This window comes from Muntiacus reevesi, chromosome 1 (genome assembly GCF_963930625.1).
Source record: "Muntiacus reevesi chromosome 1, mMunRee1.1, whole genome shotgun sequence".
NCBI lineage: Eukaryota > Metazoa > Chordata > Mammalia > Artiodactyla > Cervidae > Muntiacus > Muntiacus reevesi.
The window spans coordinates 183,908,237-183,928,926 of record NC_089249.1 but is presented as its reverse complement, the minus strand read 5'-3'; the positions used below and the strand labels follow the sequence as shown (position 1 = coordinate 183,928,926).

Below are 20,690 nucleotides of genomic sequence, written 5' to 3'. Positions count from 1 at the left end.
CAAAGTCGCCTGAAGTGGGTTTTGAAGGCTGCTGGGAGTTCACCATTGAGATCCTTCTTGATGCCTTCTCTGATCCAGAGCTCCTGCTACCCTCTCCCGATTGAGTACCTATCATGGGCTCTGCCCCTAAAAGCTTCATACAGACACCGTCTGGGCCTTGAAGCTGTGATAATAAACAAACAAACCATCTTTGTGACCTTTTTATACTGGTCTTCGCTTGGACTGTGCCTTAAAATTCCCTGCACCGCGTCGGAACCCAGCCTGAGCGCGTTCAGGTTACTTCTAAAGTATTCGGAAAGGTGGGAAGCTTTGGCCACGCCCCTTGTTTCCGAGTGTCTTCGGCTATTTCCGGAAGCAGCCGAACGCCTGTGGGCCGGCATTCCGGTAGTTCTCCCCGTCCGCGAGTTAGTTCAGTGGTTTCTAGACGCTCTGGGCTACCATGGAAACCCCGGCTTTGAAGCCTGATCCCTTCTCGGCCCTCAGCTTGTTTCCTGAAAAGCTCAGCTTTCTGTGGCGACTCCCTTCCCCCTAAATGCCACCTTCAGTTCCTTGAGCTCAGGGCCACCTCACTTGCTCTCGGGAGCCGTCCCTGCGTCGGCAGTTTTCGGAAGTTGGGTAGTCGCCTCTGGATCTAAGTTCTCAGGGCCTCATTTGGGGCCAAGCACACTTGGTTCTTTCCAGTAAGTTTCCGAAGTTTCGGGGCCCAGCCTGGTGCGGGTTCGGCTGGAGAGCGTTCGGCCTTTTCCGGAATCTCGGGCATCTCAGTACAGCCGAGCTTAGCCGAGTCCAGCCTCCGAATGACTCATCTGACCCGAATATGCTCGGCTGTTTCCGGAAATGATCGGCTGTCTCGGGGCACGTTCCCCCAACGTTAACCTCCAGTCCCGCGGGAGTACGTTCGGCTCTTCCCGGAAGCACTCGGGCGTCCTCTGGCCCAGCCTCGGCTCCAGTTCACCCGCCCGACCCGAATGCACTCGGCCGTTTCCGCCGGGGGGCGGGCCCGACCATTCGGAACCGCGGCGGCAGCGGCGGAGGCGGGGATCCCGCGGCTGCGGCGACGGCGGCCGCGGTGAAGCCACGGGTCTGGCTCGGTTCGGCGTGACGGTGGCCGCGGCGGCAGCGGTGGCGGCCACGACCAGGTAAGTGCGAACTGTCCGCGTGGCAGGCCAGGTTGGGGGTGCGCTCAGATGCGGGGCGCCCAGGCAGAGTGTGGGGCCGCGGTGGAAGCCGGAACGCGAGCAGGGCTGCATCGGGCCCTGCGGGAACTGGGGGCCGCAGGGAGCGGGAGGCCTCGGGCTCGACCTGGCTCTGGTGCAGCCTGCCCTGGAAGATGAGGGTGGAACAACGAACTGTAGGCAGAAATAAGGGGTTGGAGCCGCGGCCCTGAATTGAGGGAGGCCCTGCCGGGAGTGGGGCGTCGAGCAGTAAAGAGGGGGCGCCCAGGCATTGTGTGGGGCATAGTGGGGTGGTGGGGTGCAAGACGGTGGAGGGTAGACTGCGCTTCCGGCCCCCGAGCTGGGCTTCGGGGTCCACACAGGCCCGAGTCCGCGTCTGCACACGCGTGAGCGCGCAGGCCCTGCGTCCCCCACCAAGCCCCCAGCCAGGCCTGGCCCCTCCACCCCGCCTCTTGGATTCGGGGAGCGCTGGTTCCCAGGCGCGCACACCGGGGCGTGTGCAAACGTGTGCACGGCGGGGCGCGGAGGCGGGCAGGCAAGCGGATTCAGGTGGTTTTCTGGACGTCCCTGTCGCTGGGCCTCAGTTTCCCCACCTGTAGAATGGGGGCCCAGGGGCCAGGGAGCGGACAAGTTGGGTCGTTCTGTAATGTGGCGCTTGTGCCCAGTACGTGAACACGTCTTGTGGTTCCCCGTGGTCGACGGATAAAGCCTGACCCCCTACCTGGCACCCAAGGCCCTGCATGGCCTGTGGCTTTCTTAAGACCACCCTGAACTCTTGACAAGCATTTCTTGCTGTCAAGCCTTTGCCTGTATTAGTCCTGACCAGTACTCCTCCTGTCCTCTGTGAGGACCCACCTTTTGGAAAAGCTCCATCCCCCCCGCCCCTCCCCCCCCCCCCCCCCCCCAGTCTCCCAGGAAGATCCAACCTGCAGGGCCATGATTGAGAATGTGTCTGTGCTGGGCTGTGTCTCGCGAGATTGGTGATCCTTGGGGGTGATCATTGCCCCTGCATAGAGCAGCCACCCCCTTGGCAGCTGCAGTGCCCTCCTTCTTTCTACCCTTTCCCAGCTCCATGTCTGTTCTGGGGCTAAGGTCCTCTTGGCCTCCCACCAACCCTCTTCTGTTTTAAGTACCTACTGTGGGCCTGAAGCTGAGACATGTCAGGGACGCCCCTGCCCCGTTCTCTCCTCCCCCTGCAGAGATCAGAGATCCACTTGCTTGGACTCACAGATTATGACATCTGCTTGGACTTCATTCCCTATCCCTTTTGGCCTCTACTGCCTCTTACTGTGCTCAGCCATCCCAGCCCCTGCTCAGGGCTCCACAGCACACTGAGCATCATCACCCATTACACCCTTCACATTACGCCCTGAGCATTCAGGGTTTAACTGGCCATTTAGGATGGATGCATCCTGGGCCTTGTGAAACTGGGCAGCTCTGAGCTTTTCAGTCCTGGCTTCCTGGCCCATTGAATGGTCCAACAAAGACCTGCCTACTCTGAGCCTTAGTTTCCCCATCTCTAACAGGGGCGAAGAAGAGCTTGTTTACTGAACTTGCAGTATGCCCAGGGCAGATTCTTGGGAGCTCTGCCCGCAACAACCCCAAGGGAGGGCTATTCACCCATTTTACAGCTGGGGAAACGGAGGCCCAGAGAGGGGCAGGGACTGACCCAAGGATACCCAGTTAGTCAGGGGATTCCAACCTGGGATTTGGGTTCAGCTCTGAGTTGAGGGTGGCAGGAGTTCAAACCGACTCATGCTGCCCCGCCCCTCTTCCCCCTAGGTCGGTGTCCCGAGCCGAGCATGGTGACAGACTTTGCCCTCGGCCCCCTCGCCTGGCGCAGCTGGAAGAGCCGCCAGCCTCGGGAGCCGATGGCCCCCCACGTGAGGGAGTGAGCGACCTGGCCCCGCCCTACGGATTGAGGGGGGACGCAGCAGCTGAGTGACCTGAGATCAGGCTGCCGACCCCCTCCCACCAGTTGACGAATGGTGGAACAAGCAACGAGGGACCCTTGTTAGGGTCGTAAAATAATGGTGGGAAGCAAAGCGTGAGCATCCGCAGTGGTCACCAGTAACTTCTTGGCGGAAATCGAAGCCTGAGTCCCCAAGCCCACCCCTCGGACCCTCCCGGCCCCCCACCCCGGGCTGATGGGGCCACTGGGGCCCCAAGCAGCCACCTGACCATCCAGACCCCACCCTGCCAGCCATGGCTGGCCCTGAGGGCTTCCAGTACCGTGCGTTGTACCCGTTCCGCCGGGAGCGGCCGGAGGACCTGGAGCTGCTTCCGGGTGATGTGCTGGTGGTGAGCAGGGCCGCCCTGCAGGCGCTGGGCGTGGCCGAGGGCAACGAGCGCTGCCCGCAGAGCGTCGGCTGGATGCCTGGCCTCAACGAGCGTACCCGGCAACGCGGCGATTTCCCTGGCACCTATGTGGAGTTCCTGGGGCCTGTGGCCCTGGCCCGGCCTGGCCCTCGCCCACGAGGCCCCCGCCCACTGCCCGCCCGGCCCCGAGACGGGCCCCCTGAGCCAGGTGAGCAGCAGATTGGGCCCCAGTCAGGGACGAGGGAAAGCGGGAGTGCCCTCAGACCCTCAGTTTCCTCTTCCTTCCCATGAGGTGCATCTCCCCGGAGAGGAGGGATAAGGCTATCTGATTGGTTGGCAGGTATCAATCACACTGCGAGGGAGGGCTGGGTGCAGTTCGTGGCTGGGCACCCAGAGGCGGACACACTGGCCCCGCCCTGCTCTAGGGCGGGGCTTCTCGTTCAAGAGGTGTGAAGAAGGTGATTAAGTGATGACAGATGCCAAGAGAAAGAAGCCTCTCGGAGAGTAGGGGGAGAAGGCAGCAGGCATAGCAAAGACAAAGGCCCTGAGGGAATGTCACAGCAGGTTCAGAGAACCAGCCCTGACAGGTGGAGCAGAGTGAGGAAGGGGCCCGGTTGGATTTCATGGGATTGATATTGAGACAATAGGGAGTGTCCAGTAAGATTCAGAGGCTCAATGTAACTTCATTTTGTGGTTTGCAGATGGAATCCCTTGAGAAACCCGCCCCCCACCCTTTGTTGTAACCCTGGTTTTCTGATTTCCAGAACGATGGGAGCCAAAAAGCCCAAAGGTGGGCTACTCAGTCGAGGCACAGTGGCATGTGAGGATGCGCCATCCCTTTCAGAGACCCTCGGCCACCCCTCACTCCAAAGAGCATGCTGGGAGTGGAGAACCAGGGCACTGAACACACGTTGTGACTGCACGCCAGGCTGTGTGCTGGGCAGGGAAACTGAGGCACCAGTTGTAGGAAGGAGGCTGACGAGTGCTAAGCACCCAGCATGGTCTGCTTTGACACCCGGTGGCCCAGCGTGGCCCCGTGTACACATAACGAGAGCAAGGTGCCAGAGAGTCAAACCACTCGCTCGGGGAGTCGCCCAGTGAAGGCCAAAGCCTTGAGGGGCACCGCGGCCCCACCCGATGGCCCGCCCGGGTCTGTGCCCAAGGGACTCTGAGGCCCAAAGAGGGTCAGCCCAGAGCCCCCACAGCGTGGAGTGGGATGGCGGGGTGCCAAGGTGGCATGCTGCAGGCTTGGACTTTGCAGCATCTGGTGTCTCCAGGGCCTGTGCCTGCGTCCCGCCTCAGCCTGGAGGAGCAGGAGGCGGCCCCATCCGGGCTCCCCGCCAGAGTCTGCCTCTCCCCCTGGTAACAGCCGCCTCCCTCCTCTGCTTGGCCTGGGTCCAGCCACCACACACATCCCCACTCCCAGGCGGCCACCCAGCTCCGCCCTCCCAATCTCCCAGGGCCACGTGACATGGGCTAGGGCCAGCCCTCTCCAGGCCTCGGTCTCCTCATCTGGAAGTGGGGGGTATTGGTCCTTTTGTTCAAGCCCAGACCCTCCGAGGACCACTAGGCACCACGCTGCAGCTGCCCGCCTTCCCTCCACGCAGCTCCGCGCGGGGAGCCGTGTGCCGAGCCTTGGTGTCACCAGGGCCCCCTCCGGCCTGTGCATCTAGGGGAGGTTGCTCTTTTCCTGAACCTCGGCTTCTCATCTGTAAAATGGGGGTGACACCTATTCTAATGGGACCTCCCTCCCTGCATTGCAGACAGGCAAATTTCAGAGTGGCGTTTTGGAACTGTGGCCCCCTTACCAGCTGGACGTCACCCACCTCCCCTTGTTTGCTCTTTTTTTTTTTTTTTTTTTGCATTTTTGACACAGCTGGGCCTTTCTGCAGCTCAGGCACCACCTGGCCCATCACTCAGGGAGGCCCCACAGGCCCTGGCTTGCCCCTGCTGTGTGCCAGGGCGTCCCCGCCAAGGGCCAAAGCTGCATCAAATGGTGGCTGTGCCGGCAGAGAGCGCCTGAACACAAAAGGTTGGGTGGGGCGAGACGTGGGGCCAGGAGGGGGCTGGGACAGGGAAGGGGGTGAGCATTTTTAAAAGGGGGGACTTTTTTTTAAAAAAACAAAATGACTTAGAAAAAGGAGAAATTTGCTTGGGATGAGATGTCCTGACCCCACTGAGATATTTTCCTTTTATTCTTTTCACCTGCTTTGTTGTTCCTGCTAAGAAAGGAGGGATGATGCCATTGACCAGTTGCTCAGTTGCAGGATCTGAGGCACAGAGAGGGTAGGTCCTGTGCCGGAGGTTGCCCAGCAGGCAGTGGCAGAGTCCTAACCCTGCCGCATGAGTTCCTGTGGCTGCTGGGATGAACTACCACACACCAGTGGTAGTTCAAACAATGGGAGCATGTTCTCTCACAGTTCTAGAGACCAGAAGCCTAAGACCAAGGTGTGGGCAGGACTGCACCCTCTCCAGAGACCTTAAGGGAGCAGCTTTCCTTGCTTCTTCCAGCTTTTAGGGGTTCCAGGCATACCTTGGTTTATTGCTACATCATCCCAATCTCTGCCTCTCTCTTCAGATGGCCTTCTCTTATAAAGACACCAGTCCTTGGGTTTAGGACCCTTAATCCAAGATGGTCTCATCATGAAACCCTTATCTTAATTATACCTGAGAGATTAGGAAGTGGACATCCCATGTGGTTGACACTGGTCAGCCCACTCCACCTCATGTCTGAAGTTGTGTGAACTGATATTTTAACCCAGAACATTGTTTCCCACCAACTCAGCCCTCCCAGCTCCACCAGCTGGGCCTTCTGTCTCCCCCAGGGTGGTGGTCCAGATGCCAGGCCCTTGGGCTGAGATGCAGCAGGCAAAGATGGGGCTGGGGTCCTTCTAGGGACCCTGCCAACACTGTGTCCCCTCCTGCCAGGCCTTACACTCCCTGACCTGCCCGAGCAGTTCTCCCCCCCTGATGTGGCTCCCCCTATCCTGGTGAAGCTGGTGGAGGCCATTGAACGGACAGGTGAGCCTTGACCTGGCTGCAGCCCCTGGATTCTGCTTGCTTACCTCTGGGGATGGGCAACTCCTCCTCTTCCCTGGGCTCAGGTTGCATGGAGAGGCTGAGTCTGGATGCTCTGGGTCTCCATGTTGAGCTGGGGGAGGAGTAACTCCCTAGGGAACGTGGACCCCTTCATAGCATGTGCCATGCCCCTGCTACCATTTCCCTCCCTCACCTCTGGGAGGTTGAGCAGCCACCCCAGACCCCACATGGGGTGGAGGCAGCATTTAAGAGCTGGCCTTGGCACCTAGGGTGGCCCTGACCTACCCCATCCCTTCCCCCCAGGGCTGGACAGCTACAGGCCTGAGCCACCCGCCGTGCGCACAGGTGAGAGCAAGCTTCAGTGGGTGAGAGTGGGAAAGGAGCCTGCCCTGGACGGATGTGTCCCCTCTCTGCGCCCGCCTTGGACCGAGGTATTCCCCTTGCACCTGCAGACTGGTCCCTGAGTGATGTGGAGCAGTGGGATGCAGCAGCCCTGTCAGATGCTGTGAAAGGCTTCCTGCTGGCGCTGCCGGCGCCCCTCGTTACACCCGAGGCCGCAGCCGAGGCACACCGAGCCCTGCGGGGTAAATCTGGCGGGAAGCCCGGGCTGGGGAAGGCATTGGGGCAGGCGGGCGCAGGCCCTGACTCACCCTCCCCCTGGCCATCTGTCCGCAGAGGCTGCGGGGCCCGTGGGGCCGGCGCTGGAGCCCCCGACGCTGCCACTGCACCACGCGCTCACGCTGCGCTTCCTGCTCCAGCACCTGGGTCGGGTGGCCGGGCGCGCCCCAGCCTCGGGCCCTGCGGTCCGTGCCCTGGGCGCCACCTTCGGGCCGCTGCTGCTGCGCGCGCCGCCGCCGCCCTCTCCGCCACCAGGGGGCGCGCCCGATGGGTGAGAGGCCGATGCCAGGGGGCGGGGCTGAGTCGGGGCAGAAAGGGGTGGGGCTCTAGAGGAAGGTGTGGCTGGAGACGTAGCCAGGGTGGGGTCTAGAAAGGAGAGGGGAGTGTGGATGAGGGCCCCATGGGGAAGAGGCCAGAGCTGTCGTGATGGGCGGGCTAGGGAAGATAACTGGGGGTGAGACTTGAGCTCCAAGAAGACTCCATCAGGGCTTGGGACAAGGCGAAGGGGCTTGGACCAGAGAGCCGGCAAGTGGATTGTGTCTGTACCTCTTCTCTGCATCCCCACCCCACGTGCTGGACTCCTGGTGTTTGTTGTATGAGCACCTACCCATCGCTTGCTGCATATACAGAAACAGTGGTGGGTCTCCCACGCCTGCCCGCAGCATCTGCTCTTCTCCCACTCGCGTGTGCACACGTACACCCTGCCATGTGTGCAAGCACACACCAGGCCCTGTGCACACCAGCACTCACCACACTCCCCTTCCCCCAGGACCGAGCCCACCCCCGACTTTCCTGCGCTGCTGGTGGAGAAGCTGCTTCAGGAACATCTGGAGGAGCAGGAGGTGGCCCCTCCAGGTGACCCCCACCCCCTTGGATTAGTTCTTATTGTTGGGGATGAGAATGCCGACTCGGGGCCCTGCCAGTATCAGTAGGCTCGGTTGCCAGGGGAGCTCGCCCTGGTGTACAGTTGGTGCTCAATGCGTATTTGTTTTCCTGTCCCCCAGCACTGCCACCAAAACCCCCCAAGACAAAGCCAGCCCCCACAGGCCTGGCCAATGGGGGCAGCCCGCCCTCCCTGCAGGATGCCGAGTGGTACTGGGGTGACATCTCCAGGTAGGACTGCGGGGCAGGGCCGCAGAACCCGAGGGGCCGGGTCTCCCAGTGGGCCGCCCCCATCCCGGCTGTTTCCACAGGGAGGAGGTAAATGAGAAACTGCGGGACACACCTGATGGCACCTTCCTGGTTCGAGATGCCTCCAGCAAGATCCAGGGAGAGTACACGCTGACCCTCAGGTGGGGGCCTGTCCCTTCAGGGAGACCAGGGGTGAGGGGTGGGAGGGAAGACACTCAGGTCAGAGGACTGGGGGTCGCACAGGCAGTGGGACACGTATTGGATCTGCTGCTGGGCGCTGACCCCTCTCTCACCCACCCCTAGGAAAGGCGGAAACAATAAGCTGATCAAGGTCTTCCACCGAGACGGGCACTATGGCTTCTCAGAGCCGCTCACCTTCTGCTCCGTCGTGGACCTCATCACCCACTACCGCCATGAGTCCCTGGCCCAGTACAACGCCAAGCTGGACACACGGCTTCTCTACCCAGTGTCCAAGTACCAACAGGTCGGGGGCTGGGGTGGGTGCTGGGGGTGGGGGTTGGTGGTGCCCGGCTGGCACTGGGCCTCAGTTTCCCAGGTAGCTTGCCTGATGGCCCCGGGTATTCCCAGGACCAGATCGTCAAGGAGGACAGCGTGGAGGCGGTGGGTGCCCAGCTCAAGGTCTACCACCAGCAGTACCAGGACAAGAGCCGCGAGTACGACCAACTCTACGAGGAGTATACGCGCACCTCCCAGGTACCACGGGCAAACACACCCCGAGGAGGCCTAGGCACGGAGGGCAGTGCTAAGGTCACAGTGCTAGACGTCCACTTCTAGGTCACAGAGCAGGCTCTTAGCACCAGGCACTGCCCTGGAAACATAGAAATCCACACGGTGGTGGTTTAGTTGCTAAGTCGTGTCCAACTTTTGTGATCCCATGGACTGTATAGCCTGCCAGGCTCCTCTGTCCATGGGATTCTCCAGGAACGAATACTGGAGTGGGTTGCCATTTCCTTCTCCAGAAGATCTTCCTGACCCAGGAATTGAATCTGTGACTCCTGCATTGCAGACAGATTCTTTACCAACTGAGCTATGAGGGAAGCCCAGAAATCAATATATGTGATTCTAAAAAAACGAACAAAAACACAGATGAGGAGGTAGCACGCAGCCTCGCGAGTGGCTCAGCCAGGGGAGAAGTCTTGGTTGAGTCTCTGGGTCAGTCTCCCACCTGGAAACTGGAGCCATGTGTTTCAGTTCCTTTCCTTCTCCATCCCCTTCAACCTGGATGTTATCAAAATGATGGTTAACCACCTCACCAAGAGTTGCCTAAGACAAAGAGTCAGGAGGTCGTGGAAAAGAGCACTGTCTTTTAAAGACCGGCAAGTGGGGAAAGGTTTTATCACTCCAGGACTATGTCAAACTTCGTAAGTTGAGATGCGACTTACTCAGATTGAAGTCCCATCTCCATCAGGGAGTGTCTCTGTCTCCCCTGTAGGCTCTGAGCAGTCTCTCTTGTCTCCTTTCTAGAGATGGGTCACCTGAGGTTCTGAGTGGACAGGACAGCTGTCTGGGATCAGTTAGGAGCGTCATCACCTTGGAAATGGCTTAGGCCTCCTGAGCCTCAGTTTCCCCATTAACAATTCTGACTTTACATATGAAAGGGGCTTGGTGCAGCCTCTACCCTGAGAAGGAGCCACACAAATTGTAGCAACCAGATTTATCATTAATTCTCAGCAGTGCTCACACACCCTGTTGTTTTGTAAGATGCCCAAAGGAGAGTCTAAAAGAAGAGTGGGTTGGGGTATGTGGGCTTTGAAGGCTGAATAGGAGTTCGTTTGGTGCAGCTGGAGCTGGAGGAACAGTGCACCTGGTGGAGGGACCAGCTTGAGCAATGTCTCCATATCAGAGTTGGGATCTGCCTTTACCTCTCATGAGGGACTTGCCGGGAGTCCCAGGAGGTGCTCAAACTTACCCCCTCTTCCAGGAACTGCAGATGAAGCGCACAGCCATCGAAGCCTTCAATGAGACCATCAAGATCTTTGAAGAGCAGGGCCAGACGCAGGAGAAGTGCAGCAAGGAATATCTGGAGCGCTTCCGACGTGAGGGCAATGAGAAAGAAATGCAGAGGTGAGTCCAGTTCCTCTTCTCTGCCCTACCGCACCCTGATCCAACACAGCACAAGTGGGGAGAGAAAGGAAACAGAGTGGGCTGCCTGGGTTCCAGGGGGCAGAGAGGGCCAGTTGAAATGGACTTTGAAGGATGAATAGGAGTTTGCCAGAAAGAGAACTAAGGGAAGCAGCCTGTCCAGAGGCCTAGAGACTGGGAGCCAGTCTGAGGCCTCTGAGCCACTCCTCCCACAGGATCCTGCTAAACTCAGAGCGGCTCAAGTCCCGCATTGCCGAGATCCATGAGAGCCGCACAAAGCTGGAGCAGGAGCTGCGGGCACAGGCCTCTGACAACCGGGAGATCGACAAGCGCATGAACAGCCTCAAGCCAGACCTCATGCAGCTGCGCAAGATCCGAGACCAGTACCTGGTGTGAGTGCCCGGCTCTGCGCTTGCCTGTGGGCGCCCCCCGCCCCGCCCCGCTAATGCGGGGGCCTCTGGCGCGGTGACCTTTGCATGTATCTCACTCACTTTCTCCTCCAGGTAGTCCCAGCTATCTCCCTACCCCCTCGTCTGTCCACCAGTCCCCTTCCCTCTCGATCAGGCCCCTCCTGGCCCGCTCAGAAGGGCTCTTGGACTACCCTGGTGATCCAGTGGTTAAGACTCTGTGCTTCCATGGCAGGGAGCACGGGTTTGATCCCTGGTCGAGGAACTAAGCCTGGTGCTGCCAAAACAAGGGCTCCCGAACAGCAGCTTCATTCAGCCTCAGCTGTGGGACGGGAGCATTGCTGTCACACGGCTGAGTCACTGGGAGCCCCCGCCGCGATCCACTCCATGAATGCCAACTCCGTGACCCGGCATGCAGTGCCCAGCCTGAGCCCAGGGTCCCGCTTCTGCCTGCTGACCTACGGAGGCTTCCCCCTCCCACCTGGGCCTCTGATGCTTCCGTGCACCTCGTGTGTGCTGGGCACCGGGCATGCATGAGCTCACTTGGTCCTCTGAGATACCGTCCGTTCCCTTTTGCAGGTGGGGGAAACTGAGGTTCAGAACAGACAGCTGCCGTGTGCAAAGGCACACTAGTGTGCAGCCCCCTGGACTGAGCCTGCGATGCTGATAACACCTTGTACCCTGGCAGTCTGGGGTCTCAAAAAGTGTGAACAGAAACATAAATGGGCGCGGTGGTTCCCTGGCAGAGCCTGGGGAATCCACCAGTGTTGAAGCTGTCCTTGCCCTGGCCAAGGCTGACCCCTTGTGGCAGCCGGGGGTACTGCACCCAGAACCTACTCTGGTCAGCCCTTGCCTCCAGCCTGGCTGCCCAGGACCACAGAGGGCTTGCCTTTCCTACGCTGCAGCGTCTGTTCCCCTCCCAGCCAAGCAGCAGGAGCCCACCTTTCCTCTTCCCTCCAGGTGGCTCACTCAGAAAGGTGCCCGGCAGAAGAAAATCAACGAATGGTTGGGGATCAAGAACGAGACTGAGGAGTGAGTGACCGCTTCGGGCGGGGGGTGGAGGGGTGTTCTTAGAGGAGGGGCCGTTTTGTGTGGGTTTTGCAGGGTGAGCAGGAGTTCACCAGGGAAGGAGCGCTCTCCAGGTGACGGGGGCCTTGGAGGCTGGTGAGTAAGTAAGTGACCAGGGCTCCTCCCTGCCTCCCCCACAGCCAGTACTCACTGATGGAGGACGAGGATGACCTCCCCCACCACGAGGAACGCACATGGTATGTAGGCAAGATCAACCGCACCCAAGCTGAGGAAATGCTGAGTGGCAAGCGGGACGGTACCTTCCTCATCCGTGAGAGCAGCCAGCGGGGTTGCTACGCCTGTTCTGTGGTGTGAGTGCCTGGCCAGGGAACCGAGAACGGCTGAGTGTTGGGAGGGGGATCTGCCCATTCCTTCTGAGGGCTCTCATTGAGCACCACCTGTATGTTCGGCCTTGGGAGACAGCGAGGGAGAAGCCCTGGGTTCTCGGGGACAGGGGAGGAAGCTGGGGCCGGATCAAAGCAGGAGACGGCAAGGCTGGGGCCGGGTTGGCAGCCAGCACCCAGGAGATGGGGAAGTAGGGGCCCCAGGTGGGGTCCCCTGAGAGGAGCCTGGGGCGAAGTTGGGAAAACCTGCGAGGGCGGGAGTCCTTCTGACCCAGCCTGTGGCCCGGCCCCGCAGGGTGGACGGCGATACGAAGCACTGCGTCATCTACCGCACGGCCACGGGCTTCGGCTTTGCGGAGCCCTACAACCTGTACGGGTCCCTGAAGGAGCTGGTGCTGCACTACCAGCACGCCTCCCTGGTGCAGCACAACGACGCGCTCACTGTCACGCTCGCTCATCCCGTGCGCGCCCCCGGCCCTGGGCCGCCGCCCGCGGCGCGCTGAGGCGCGCTGAGTGCGGAGCAGGAGCGCCGGCCGGCCAGAGCGGAGCCGCGCCCTACGCCCCTGGCCGGAGGCTGGGCTGGCACCGCGTCCGAGTCTGTCTTTCTGATCCGTCTCTCTCCTTTGTGAATCTCTCCAGGTGTATCTGTTTTTCTCTCTCTGCAGCGCTGTCTCTGTCTTCCTCTGGGTCAGTCTCTCTCTCCATCTTTCTGTCCTCCCGTCACTCTGTCTCTTTCTAGCTCCATCTGTCCGTCCTCGCTCTCTCCCCCTCCCTGTCTCTGTGTATCCGTGCTGGGGGTCCCGTCTCCCCACCTCCACACCCCCTGCCCCCACAATCACTGCCCTCCAACGGCTCTGGCACCCACAGCCTTGTGCCCTGTCCCCCACCGGCCTCCGGGGGTCCCCAGAGCCCCAGCTGGCTGCACCTGCCGTGTTTACAGAGGCCCCTGGGCTGCGTGGCCCCCGCCAGGTGCCCCGATTTTTAAGCCATAGACCTGGGGTCAGGGCAGGAAGGAACTTCGCTTGGCCACTTCCAAGAACCTCAGCCGTGACGTCTGGGGCCAGGCGGGACCTGCCCCATAGACCCCAACTTCCCCTTCAGACCCTGAAGTGAAACCCGGCCCTGGGTTGTCCCCACCATGGGGCTGCTGTCAAGAAGTACCCCTGAAAAAGAAGATAATTAAAAATAAACTCACAGGCTGACCCCAGGCCTCCCAGGAACTGAGGCCACCAGCACCTCTGGGGCAGCCAGCACATAACGCTGCCCACAGCACCCTAGTCAACACAGACTCAAGGCTTCTTCTCCATCATGTTGGGCTCTGATTTTATTTTTCCTTAAGTATACCTAAAGCCCTCTTTTCTCTCCTCTTTTGGGACAAGAGCCCTGATTTTCTATGCCACCCACGGACCCCACCCCCCTTTTCCTGCCTGTCTGGCTAGGCTGGCAGGCGGGTTTTGTATGGTACGTTGATACTGATACGGATATAAAACATTGAACTCGATGGATGCTTCTGTTTTCAGTGACAGGCTTCTTTAGCTCTGGGCTGCCAAATAAAGGCTGCCAACCCCTGCCTCCTCCCCCACCTCCCTCCCCATCACAGTTTGGATTGCTCACGTCCAGAGAAATTTAGAGACCTGCCTGAGGTCACCCAGCAGAGAGGCTCAGACCCCAACCTCTGCTGCAGGGACCCTAGACCATGGCTCCCAGGTTTGATTTTGACTTCCGACACTCAGCCACCATCCCTGGCCCCAGAAAATCGCCACCCCTCTAATGTGCAGCTTCCTCACAGCCAGGCAGAAAAGACTGTCATACCCTCTCCCGTGTCCTGGATCCCCTGTGTCAGCCCCTCTGCTGTTCTTCCACTGACCCCCTCTCCACGCCTGCCCAGTGAAGCCTGCCGTGGCTCTAGAGACACGGAACTGGGTCCTCATGGTGTCACTGACCAGGACTCATTCACCATTCCCTGCCGTCCTCCCCAGGGTCCCTGTCTCTCAACCCTCCCCTCACACACCCCCAGGGCTGGAACCTCCTCTCCTCCCCAGCCTACCACACCTGTCAGGACCCAAGGGACTAGGACAGCCCCCAGGGGATGAAGGAGCCGCTGTCTGGTCCATCTCTCCCCTGGGCGCTTAGAGGGACAGGAATTCCCTTCCTTGGCCCCAAAGCTGTAGCCCTCCCCAAGCACTGACCCCACCTAAGTGACCAGTCAGGCGGCACCCTCTAAATAACTCCAGCCCAGACTCTGCCCCCACTGAGGTCTTCACCCACGGCGCGAGTGGAAGCAGGGTAAAGCTCACCTTCTCAGTCCCGTGAGCCCCACCGGGTGGAGCCTGAGCACAGAAGAGAACGTCCCACATAGCCTCTAGCTGGTCTCCACACTCAGCTGTGTCTCCTTGGGAACATCATCTCCCGTCTCCAATCCCATTTTCTCTTACCAAGTAGGGCCAACAGTCTCTACTGCTGCCGCCACTGGGCATCTCTGAGGATTTCATGGTCAAATGAGTGAGGTTACCTTTAGGAATTCCTCCAAATACGGCTGGTGCTTAATACCCACCGGAAAAATTGTAGCAATTATATTTATTGCTATTTTTTCAGCCCAGTACAGGACGGAGTACAGATTAAGTTCCCCAAAGCCGTGTGGCTTAGCCTTGCAGAGGTTTCACAAAGGAAAGGGGTTCTGTGAAGGGTTCAAAAGAATGAGGTGGGATCGTCCAGCTATGGGGACTCAGGGGAATCCCAGCTCCGGAACCTGCTGCTATTTGAACGTGGCCATGTGGACTGGGGTTTCCCCAGAACTGGAGGGGGACATGGGCTGTAGAGCTGGGGGCCGGACTGATTTCCAGGCAAGAGTGGGGAGCGTTTCCTTCCGTGGGGCCCAAATCTTTGCCTTGCAAAGTCTGAATGTGTCGGTTACTTCCCCAACACTCCCACCCTCCAAGCCTTTATCTAGGTTATTCTCTGCCTACTTTAGCTGTCCTGCAAACACCTTCCACCCTGCCCCCAGCCTGGGGCAATGCTCCCTCTGTTCTGAGCCTTCATGATAACTAGTCCGTAAACCTCACTTCTCCTACTGTATAGAAGAAGAAGTTGGGGCTTCATCACCTGAGGTGTCCAGCACAGGCCTGGAGCAAACCTGGGTCTGCCTGATTCCCCTGGATTTGGGGTCTACAGGGCTAGTCCCGCATCCCGTGTATCAATATATTGTACAGGCTTCAGGTAATGACTGCTCCAACCCAGGCTTCTCTTCTACCAAAGGAGCTGGCAGAGGGCAGGGATGCACCCCTCCTCAAGCCCGGGAGAGAAGCAAGAAGGGACACCAGCTTTCTCTTCTCACCCCCCAGCCAGGGATGGGGGTGCCCCTCCCTGCACCGGCTTCTGCTTTCTGGCCCTGCTGTGGTCAAGCCTGAGTCAGCTCCACGGGACGCCGTCAGGGTTGGGGAGCCTGAGAGGGGGAGGGGTGAAGCTTGGGAATGAGAGGGGCCTGGCTGCCCACGGCGGGGCAAGAGGTCACCTCCCATGGGAACACAGGGTAGGGAGGTCGGAGAGTCGGACCCAGGGGGTGGGGGCGGGGCGGGACTGCTCTAACGGCCCCCAGAAGGCTCCGTGGGCGCATAGAGACCTCCTCTCTCTCTCGATCTCTCTGTTTCTCTGTCTCTAAGCCCCGACTTCACCTCTGCTCAAAGTGCTCAGCCTCAGCTTCACAGGACTGGGCCGGGCTGATTGCGGGGAAGGGCTGGGGGAGACGGAAGGGCAGCGCGTTGTTCAGGTGACTGGGGGCCCAGCACCTGGCGGGGGGTGGGGGTGGGGGGATGGGGCTGGGGTGGGGCTGGGATGGGAAGAAAGGCCCGGAGAGAAAAGTAGAGATACCCAGAGGCACCAGCCCGGGCCCCCGAGGGGCGTGGGCACCGGGAGGCGGGTCCCGCCTGGGGGCCGGGCCACCGCCGAGTTAAAGGCGGCTTCTTCCCGGGGCCACTGCTCCCCGCCGTCGCGCCTTCGCCGCCGCTGTGATGGCCTCGTCGCCGCTCCTGCTCCTGCCGCTCCTGCTGCTGCTGCTGCCGCCGGAGGTCCCCGCCGCAACGCGGTGGTCCTCGCTGGAAGCACTCCCCGAGGGGGCGGCCCCCTGCCAGGTAGCTTCGGCGGCGCAGCGGGCGGGCCAGCGGGGACCCGCGCCCCGGGCGGGGACCGGCCGCTCCTCTCCTCCCACCGCCCTCCACTTCTACGGGGACCACCGGGGTCCGGAGAGGATGCTACCCGGGGGGAGGGGGTGGCGACCCCCTCCCCAACCCCACCCTTCAGTCCGGCACTTTGGCCATACTTTCTTTTCCCTTTCGCTTTCCTATCTGGAGTCCAAGTCCCTCAGCTGTCCCCCACCCCATCCTCCCGCAACCCCCTCCTCCCCTCACGGTGCATTGAGCACCAACTGTGTACATATGGAGCGAGAATCAGACTCTCCTGTCTTAGGCCAGGGGAAGGAAGCCCAGACCAGCTGAGCTGCCGGCCCCTGGCCACGGGCACTCATCGAGGGTGCGTTTCGTTCCGGGAAGAGCGCGCGTTTTTCTGGTCCGGAGTAAGCAGATGCCCCGGAGGCTAAACCACTTGCTCACAGACACGAGCGCCCGCCACCCCTCAGCTGGAGACGGAAGTCAGCACCTATTAGGCGCCGCCTCCGCAGTAGCCTTGGGAGGAGTTCAGTGGACTGGTGGATAGGAAGAGTAAATAAGGAGTCAGTGCGGTGTGCGGCCTTGCTCAGCCCGGGGCCGCGGCTCGAGGGGATGAAGGGGCCACAGGGGAGCACGCGGGGGTGATGCGCACCGCCGGAAGGCAGGGCTGGCTGCGGAGACCTAGACGGGTGAAGGCCGGGAATTCTTCCACCCTGTCGCCCCCTGGGTGAGAAGTTTCACTTCTCCTGGAGGAAAGCAAACTTTGTGCCTCCATTAACTGCCTACGGTTTGCAAATCTGTGTCACATCAATCTTGCAATCTGATCTTTAGGAAGATTTAGGCTTTGGGTGAAGCCTCAGCATCAGACTCCCACCTGGCAAGGAGGGGAAGGAGTGTGAGATGGAGCACCTGCTGTCTGCAGCTTCCTTCCTGCAAGAGAGTTTAACTTGACTCACACCGCTTCCCCCCGTGCAGGTCGGTGAGCTGTGCCTGCAGGCATCGCCCCAGAAGCCTCAAGTTCCCCTGGTCAACGTGAGCCTCTACTACGAGGCGCTGTGCCCTGGCTGCCGGATGTTCCTGATCCGAGAGCTCTTCCCGACGTGGCTGATGGTGTGGGAAATCCTCAACGTCACCTTGGTGCCCTATGGGAACGCTCAGGTGCCTGGGGACCAGGGAAACGGAGTCACGTGGCCACGGGAAGGTGGTCTGGGGGAGGGGGCAGCCAACTCTCACCTCGTTGCTTTTCAGGAAAGAAACGTCAGTGGCAAGTGGGAGTTCTCGTGCCAGCATGGTGAGCGGGAGTGCAAGCTTAACAAAGTGGAGGTGAGCAGCTCCCCTCTCCCCCAGTTCCCAAGGGAGGGGCACAGAGGCTGGGGCCACTTCCCTGATAAGGGAGGTGCAATCGTGACTCAGAAGGGATTGCAAACAGCTCTGCCCCTTGCCTGTGAGCCTCCTTTTAATCATGTCTTTGTTCTCCACTTGATTGGTGGACACCTCGTGGTTATTCCTGGGGTGGTCCTTGGGGTGGAGGGTCCTCTGAGCCACTCACATCCTTGCCTGCCTGCCCCCACCCCCAGGCCTGCCTGCTGGACCAGCTGGAGCCGAAAACGGCCTTCCTGACCATTGTCTGCCTAGAGGAAATGACTGACATGGAGCAAAATCTGAAGCCAGTGAGTAACACCCCTCATTCGGCCTGGGTTGGGGGGCCTTGGCCTCCCTGCATCCAGACAGACCCAGGCTCAAGTCCTGGCCCCACTACCACTCTCTGTGCAGTCCCAGGAATACAATGTCCTTTCTCAAAGATTCAGTCTCTGAATGGAGAGAACCAAGATCTTCTGCGGGCCTGCCTGGTAAATCAGGGAGGGCTTCCTGGACGAGGTGCCTCTGAGCTGGGCTTAGTTGAACAGGAACATACAGGGACACAGACAGTGATCCTTCTCTAGGGTATGGAGATGACACACCTGGCCCACCTCCCTCCCTGGAGGATTACGAAAAAGAACTCCCAAAAGGGTGACTCATCTACCCTGATTGTTTATTTATTCATCAAGCATCTGGGCCACCCAAGAGACCTGAAGCCTCCCTGAGACACCTCCAAGCCCTGCAGAGTCATAGTGTGGCTGGGGGTGTGCAAAGGAGGAGGGAACACTCAGGAGACTCAGAGGAAGGAGGAGGAAAAGTGTTCCCGGCAGAGGGAACAGCAAGTACGGATGCTCTGGGGAAAATAAGACCCTGCAGAGCTGGAGCTGCAGGTCTGGTCTTATGGGAGACAGCCTGAGCAGAAGCAGCCTGAGTCCCTGCCCTGGGGGCCTCCATGCAGACATGTATTAAGCACTTGCTGCATCCCTGGAAACCAGACTGTCTCCTGTTATCAGTGAGGAAGCAGAAACTGGACTTGGGGGAGTAGGGTTGCTAGAAGGATGACTGTTGGGGAGATAACAGGGAGGAAGCTGAGGCAATGCCCCTGCTGACCAGCTCCCATCTGCCGTCAGTGCCTGCAGATCTATGCGCCAAAGGTGTCCCCGGATTCCATCATGGAGTGTGCTCTGGGGGACCGTGGCACGCAGCTCTTGCACATCAATGCTCAGCTCACGGATGCTCTGCGGCCACCCCACACATACGTGCCCTGGGTCGTCGTCAATGGGGTAAGAACTCTTGGGGCCCCCAGGCAGGAGCCAGGCTGATGGGCATGTACATTGATCTGGGAGGCAGGAGGCAAGGGCCAGACTGGGGGCCTGTGGAGCTTTTAACCCCCTGTCTTGCTTGTTCAGGAACACATGAAGGAAGAGGAACATCTCCTACACCTTGTCTGCCGGTTGTACCAGGTAAGCCAGGCAGGGAATGGAGGGATCTGGCTGGTGGGGGTGGGATAGGGTCTCCTTTCAGCACCCTAACTCACGGCCACCTTCTCCAGGGCCAGAAGCCAGATGTCTGCCAACCCACAGCTGACCTGTCCAAGCAAGTCCACTTCAAGTGACTGACAGCCAGTGTCCTGGGAGGGAGCTGGTGCAGGAAGAACGAAATCACACCTGTCCTTGTTTTTTGATCCCTGACTCATTAAAGCCACTACTTCTACCTATTCTATGAAGCCCAGACTCAAAATTCTGCCCCAGGATCAAGAATCTTGCCTCAAAAAAAAAAAAAAAAAAAAAGAATCTTGCCTCACTGTGAATGGTGCTACATCAAAACTCACTTAATAAACACTTCTGGATTTTGTGATTCAGCAAATCTCCTTTTTTCAGATCTGCACAATGCTGGGACCCCTGAGAATCTCCCTGTCCTGGGGATGAAGAGCCAGACAGATATCCCTAGTCCCATGGGGGCAGGGATGGGCCAGAGAGGGAGGCACCAGTACTAGAGGAGCCCAGAGGAGAAGTGAAGGTTCTTCATAGGAAGGAGGGACATTAGGGCTTGGGTTTTGAAGGGTGACTAGGAGTTCATTAGGCAGAAGCTATATCTGTTACATCAACACACATCCCTAGCTACTCTTTTTCACTGCCCCACACTAGGTGTTATGGGTTAAGCCAAAAGGTGGTAATTGGAGTCATGCAAGGCCACAGGTGGGGCAGTGACCTGGAGAGTTTGAAAGAATATGTTCACTGGGGAGAAGTCATGGAGTTCCAGGGAAGGGGGACAAGTGTGAAAAGACCCAGACAGCAACACGATCTGGAGTGCCAGGCTGAGGCATCTAAGAACAACAGGGCATGTTATAGGAAAAGTTTCAAAGAAGGGGAAAAAGTCATGGTTCTCATGGTGGTGTAAAATGAATACATGTTAAAGACTAATGATTTCTTGGTTTATGAGGGGCAACTGGTCAGATATTCAAAGAACAACAGGCTTATAGATCAGGAATATTGAAATGATTGGGCAAACCTGACTCACAGGGGCAGAGCAATGATCAGCTTTACCTTTTTTGGTGCCCAGTTTTATGATGTTTTTATAATTTTAATGCAGTTGACCCTTGAACAACACAGGATTGAACTGTGTGGGTCCACTTCTACACAGATTTTGTAAAATAATTTTATTTACTTTTGGCTGAGCTGGATCTTCGTTGCTGCATGCAGGCTTTCTCCAGTTGCGGCGAGCTGGGGTCTACTCTTCACTGCAGTACATGGGCCTCTCATTGCAGTGGCTTCTCCTGTTGCCACGCACAGGCTTGAAGGCGTTTGGGCTTCATTACGGCTCACAGACTCTAGAGCACAGGCTTGTCGCTGTGGCGCACGGGCTTAGCTGCTGCTCAGCATGTGGGATCTTATAGACCAGAGATGGAATCGGTGTCCATACATTGCAAGGTGGACTCTTAACCACTGAACCACTAGGGAAACACCC

At 59.1% G+C, this 20,690-nt stretch overlaps 2 protein-coding genes across 2 annotated transcripts; both read left to right on the top strand.

The window, feature by feature from the left end:
• Positions 1–991: 991 nt before the first annotated feature.
• PIK3R2 (phosphoinositide-3-kinase regulatory subunit 2) lies at positions 992–13,705 on the top strand. The gene is made up of 16 exons (XM_065917426.1): positions 992–1,139; positions 2,958–3,702; positions 6,423–6,515; positions 6,837–6,878; positions 6,986–7,117; positions 7,209–7,422; positions 7,921–8,006; positions 8,156–8,264; positions 8,345–8,443; positions 8,586–8,766; positions 8,871–8,996; positions 10,225–10,367; positions 10,601–10,777; positions 11,753–11,824; positions 12,001–12,171; positions 12,500–13,705. The coding sequence occupies exons 2-16, from the start codon at positions 3,381–3,383 to the stop codon at positions 12,705–12,707; spliced, it is 2,175 nt and encodes a 724-aa protein (XP_065773498.1). The 5' UTR covers positions 992–1,139; positions 2,958–3,380; the 3' UTR covers positions 12,708–13,705.
• Positions 13,706–16,072: 2,367 nt separating this feature from the next.
• On the top strand, positions 16,073–19,580 carry IFI30 (IFI30 lysosomal thiol reductase). Its single transcript, XM_065917437.1, has 7 exons — positions 16,073–16,331; positions 17,340–17,522; positions 17,613–17,687; positions 17,942–18,034; positions 18,854–19,006; positions 19,133–19,186; positions 19,276–19,580. The coding sequence occupies exons 1-7, from the start codon at positions 16,212–16,214 to the stop codon at positions 19,336–19,338; spliced, it is 741 nt and encodes a 246-aa protein (XP_065773509.1). The 5' UTR covers positions 16,073–16,211; the 3' UTR covers positions 19,339–19,580.
• Positions 19,581–20,690: the final 1,110 nt, after the last annotated feature.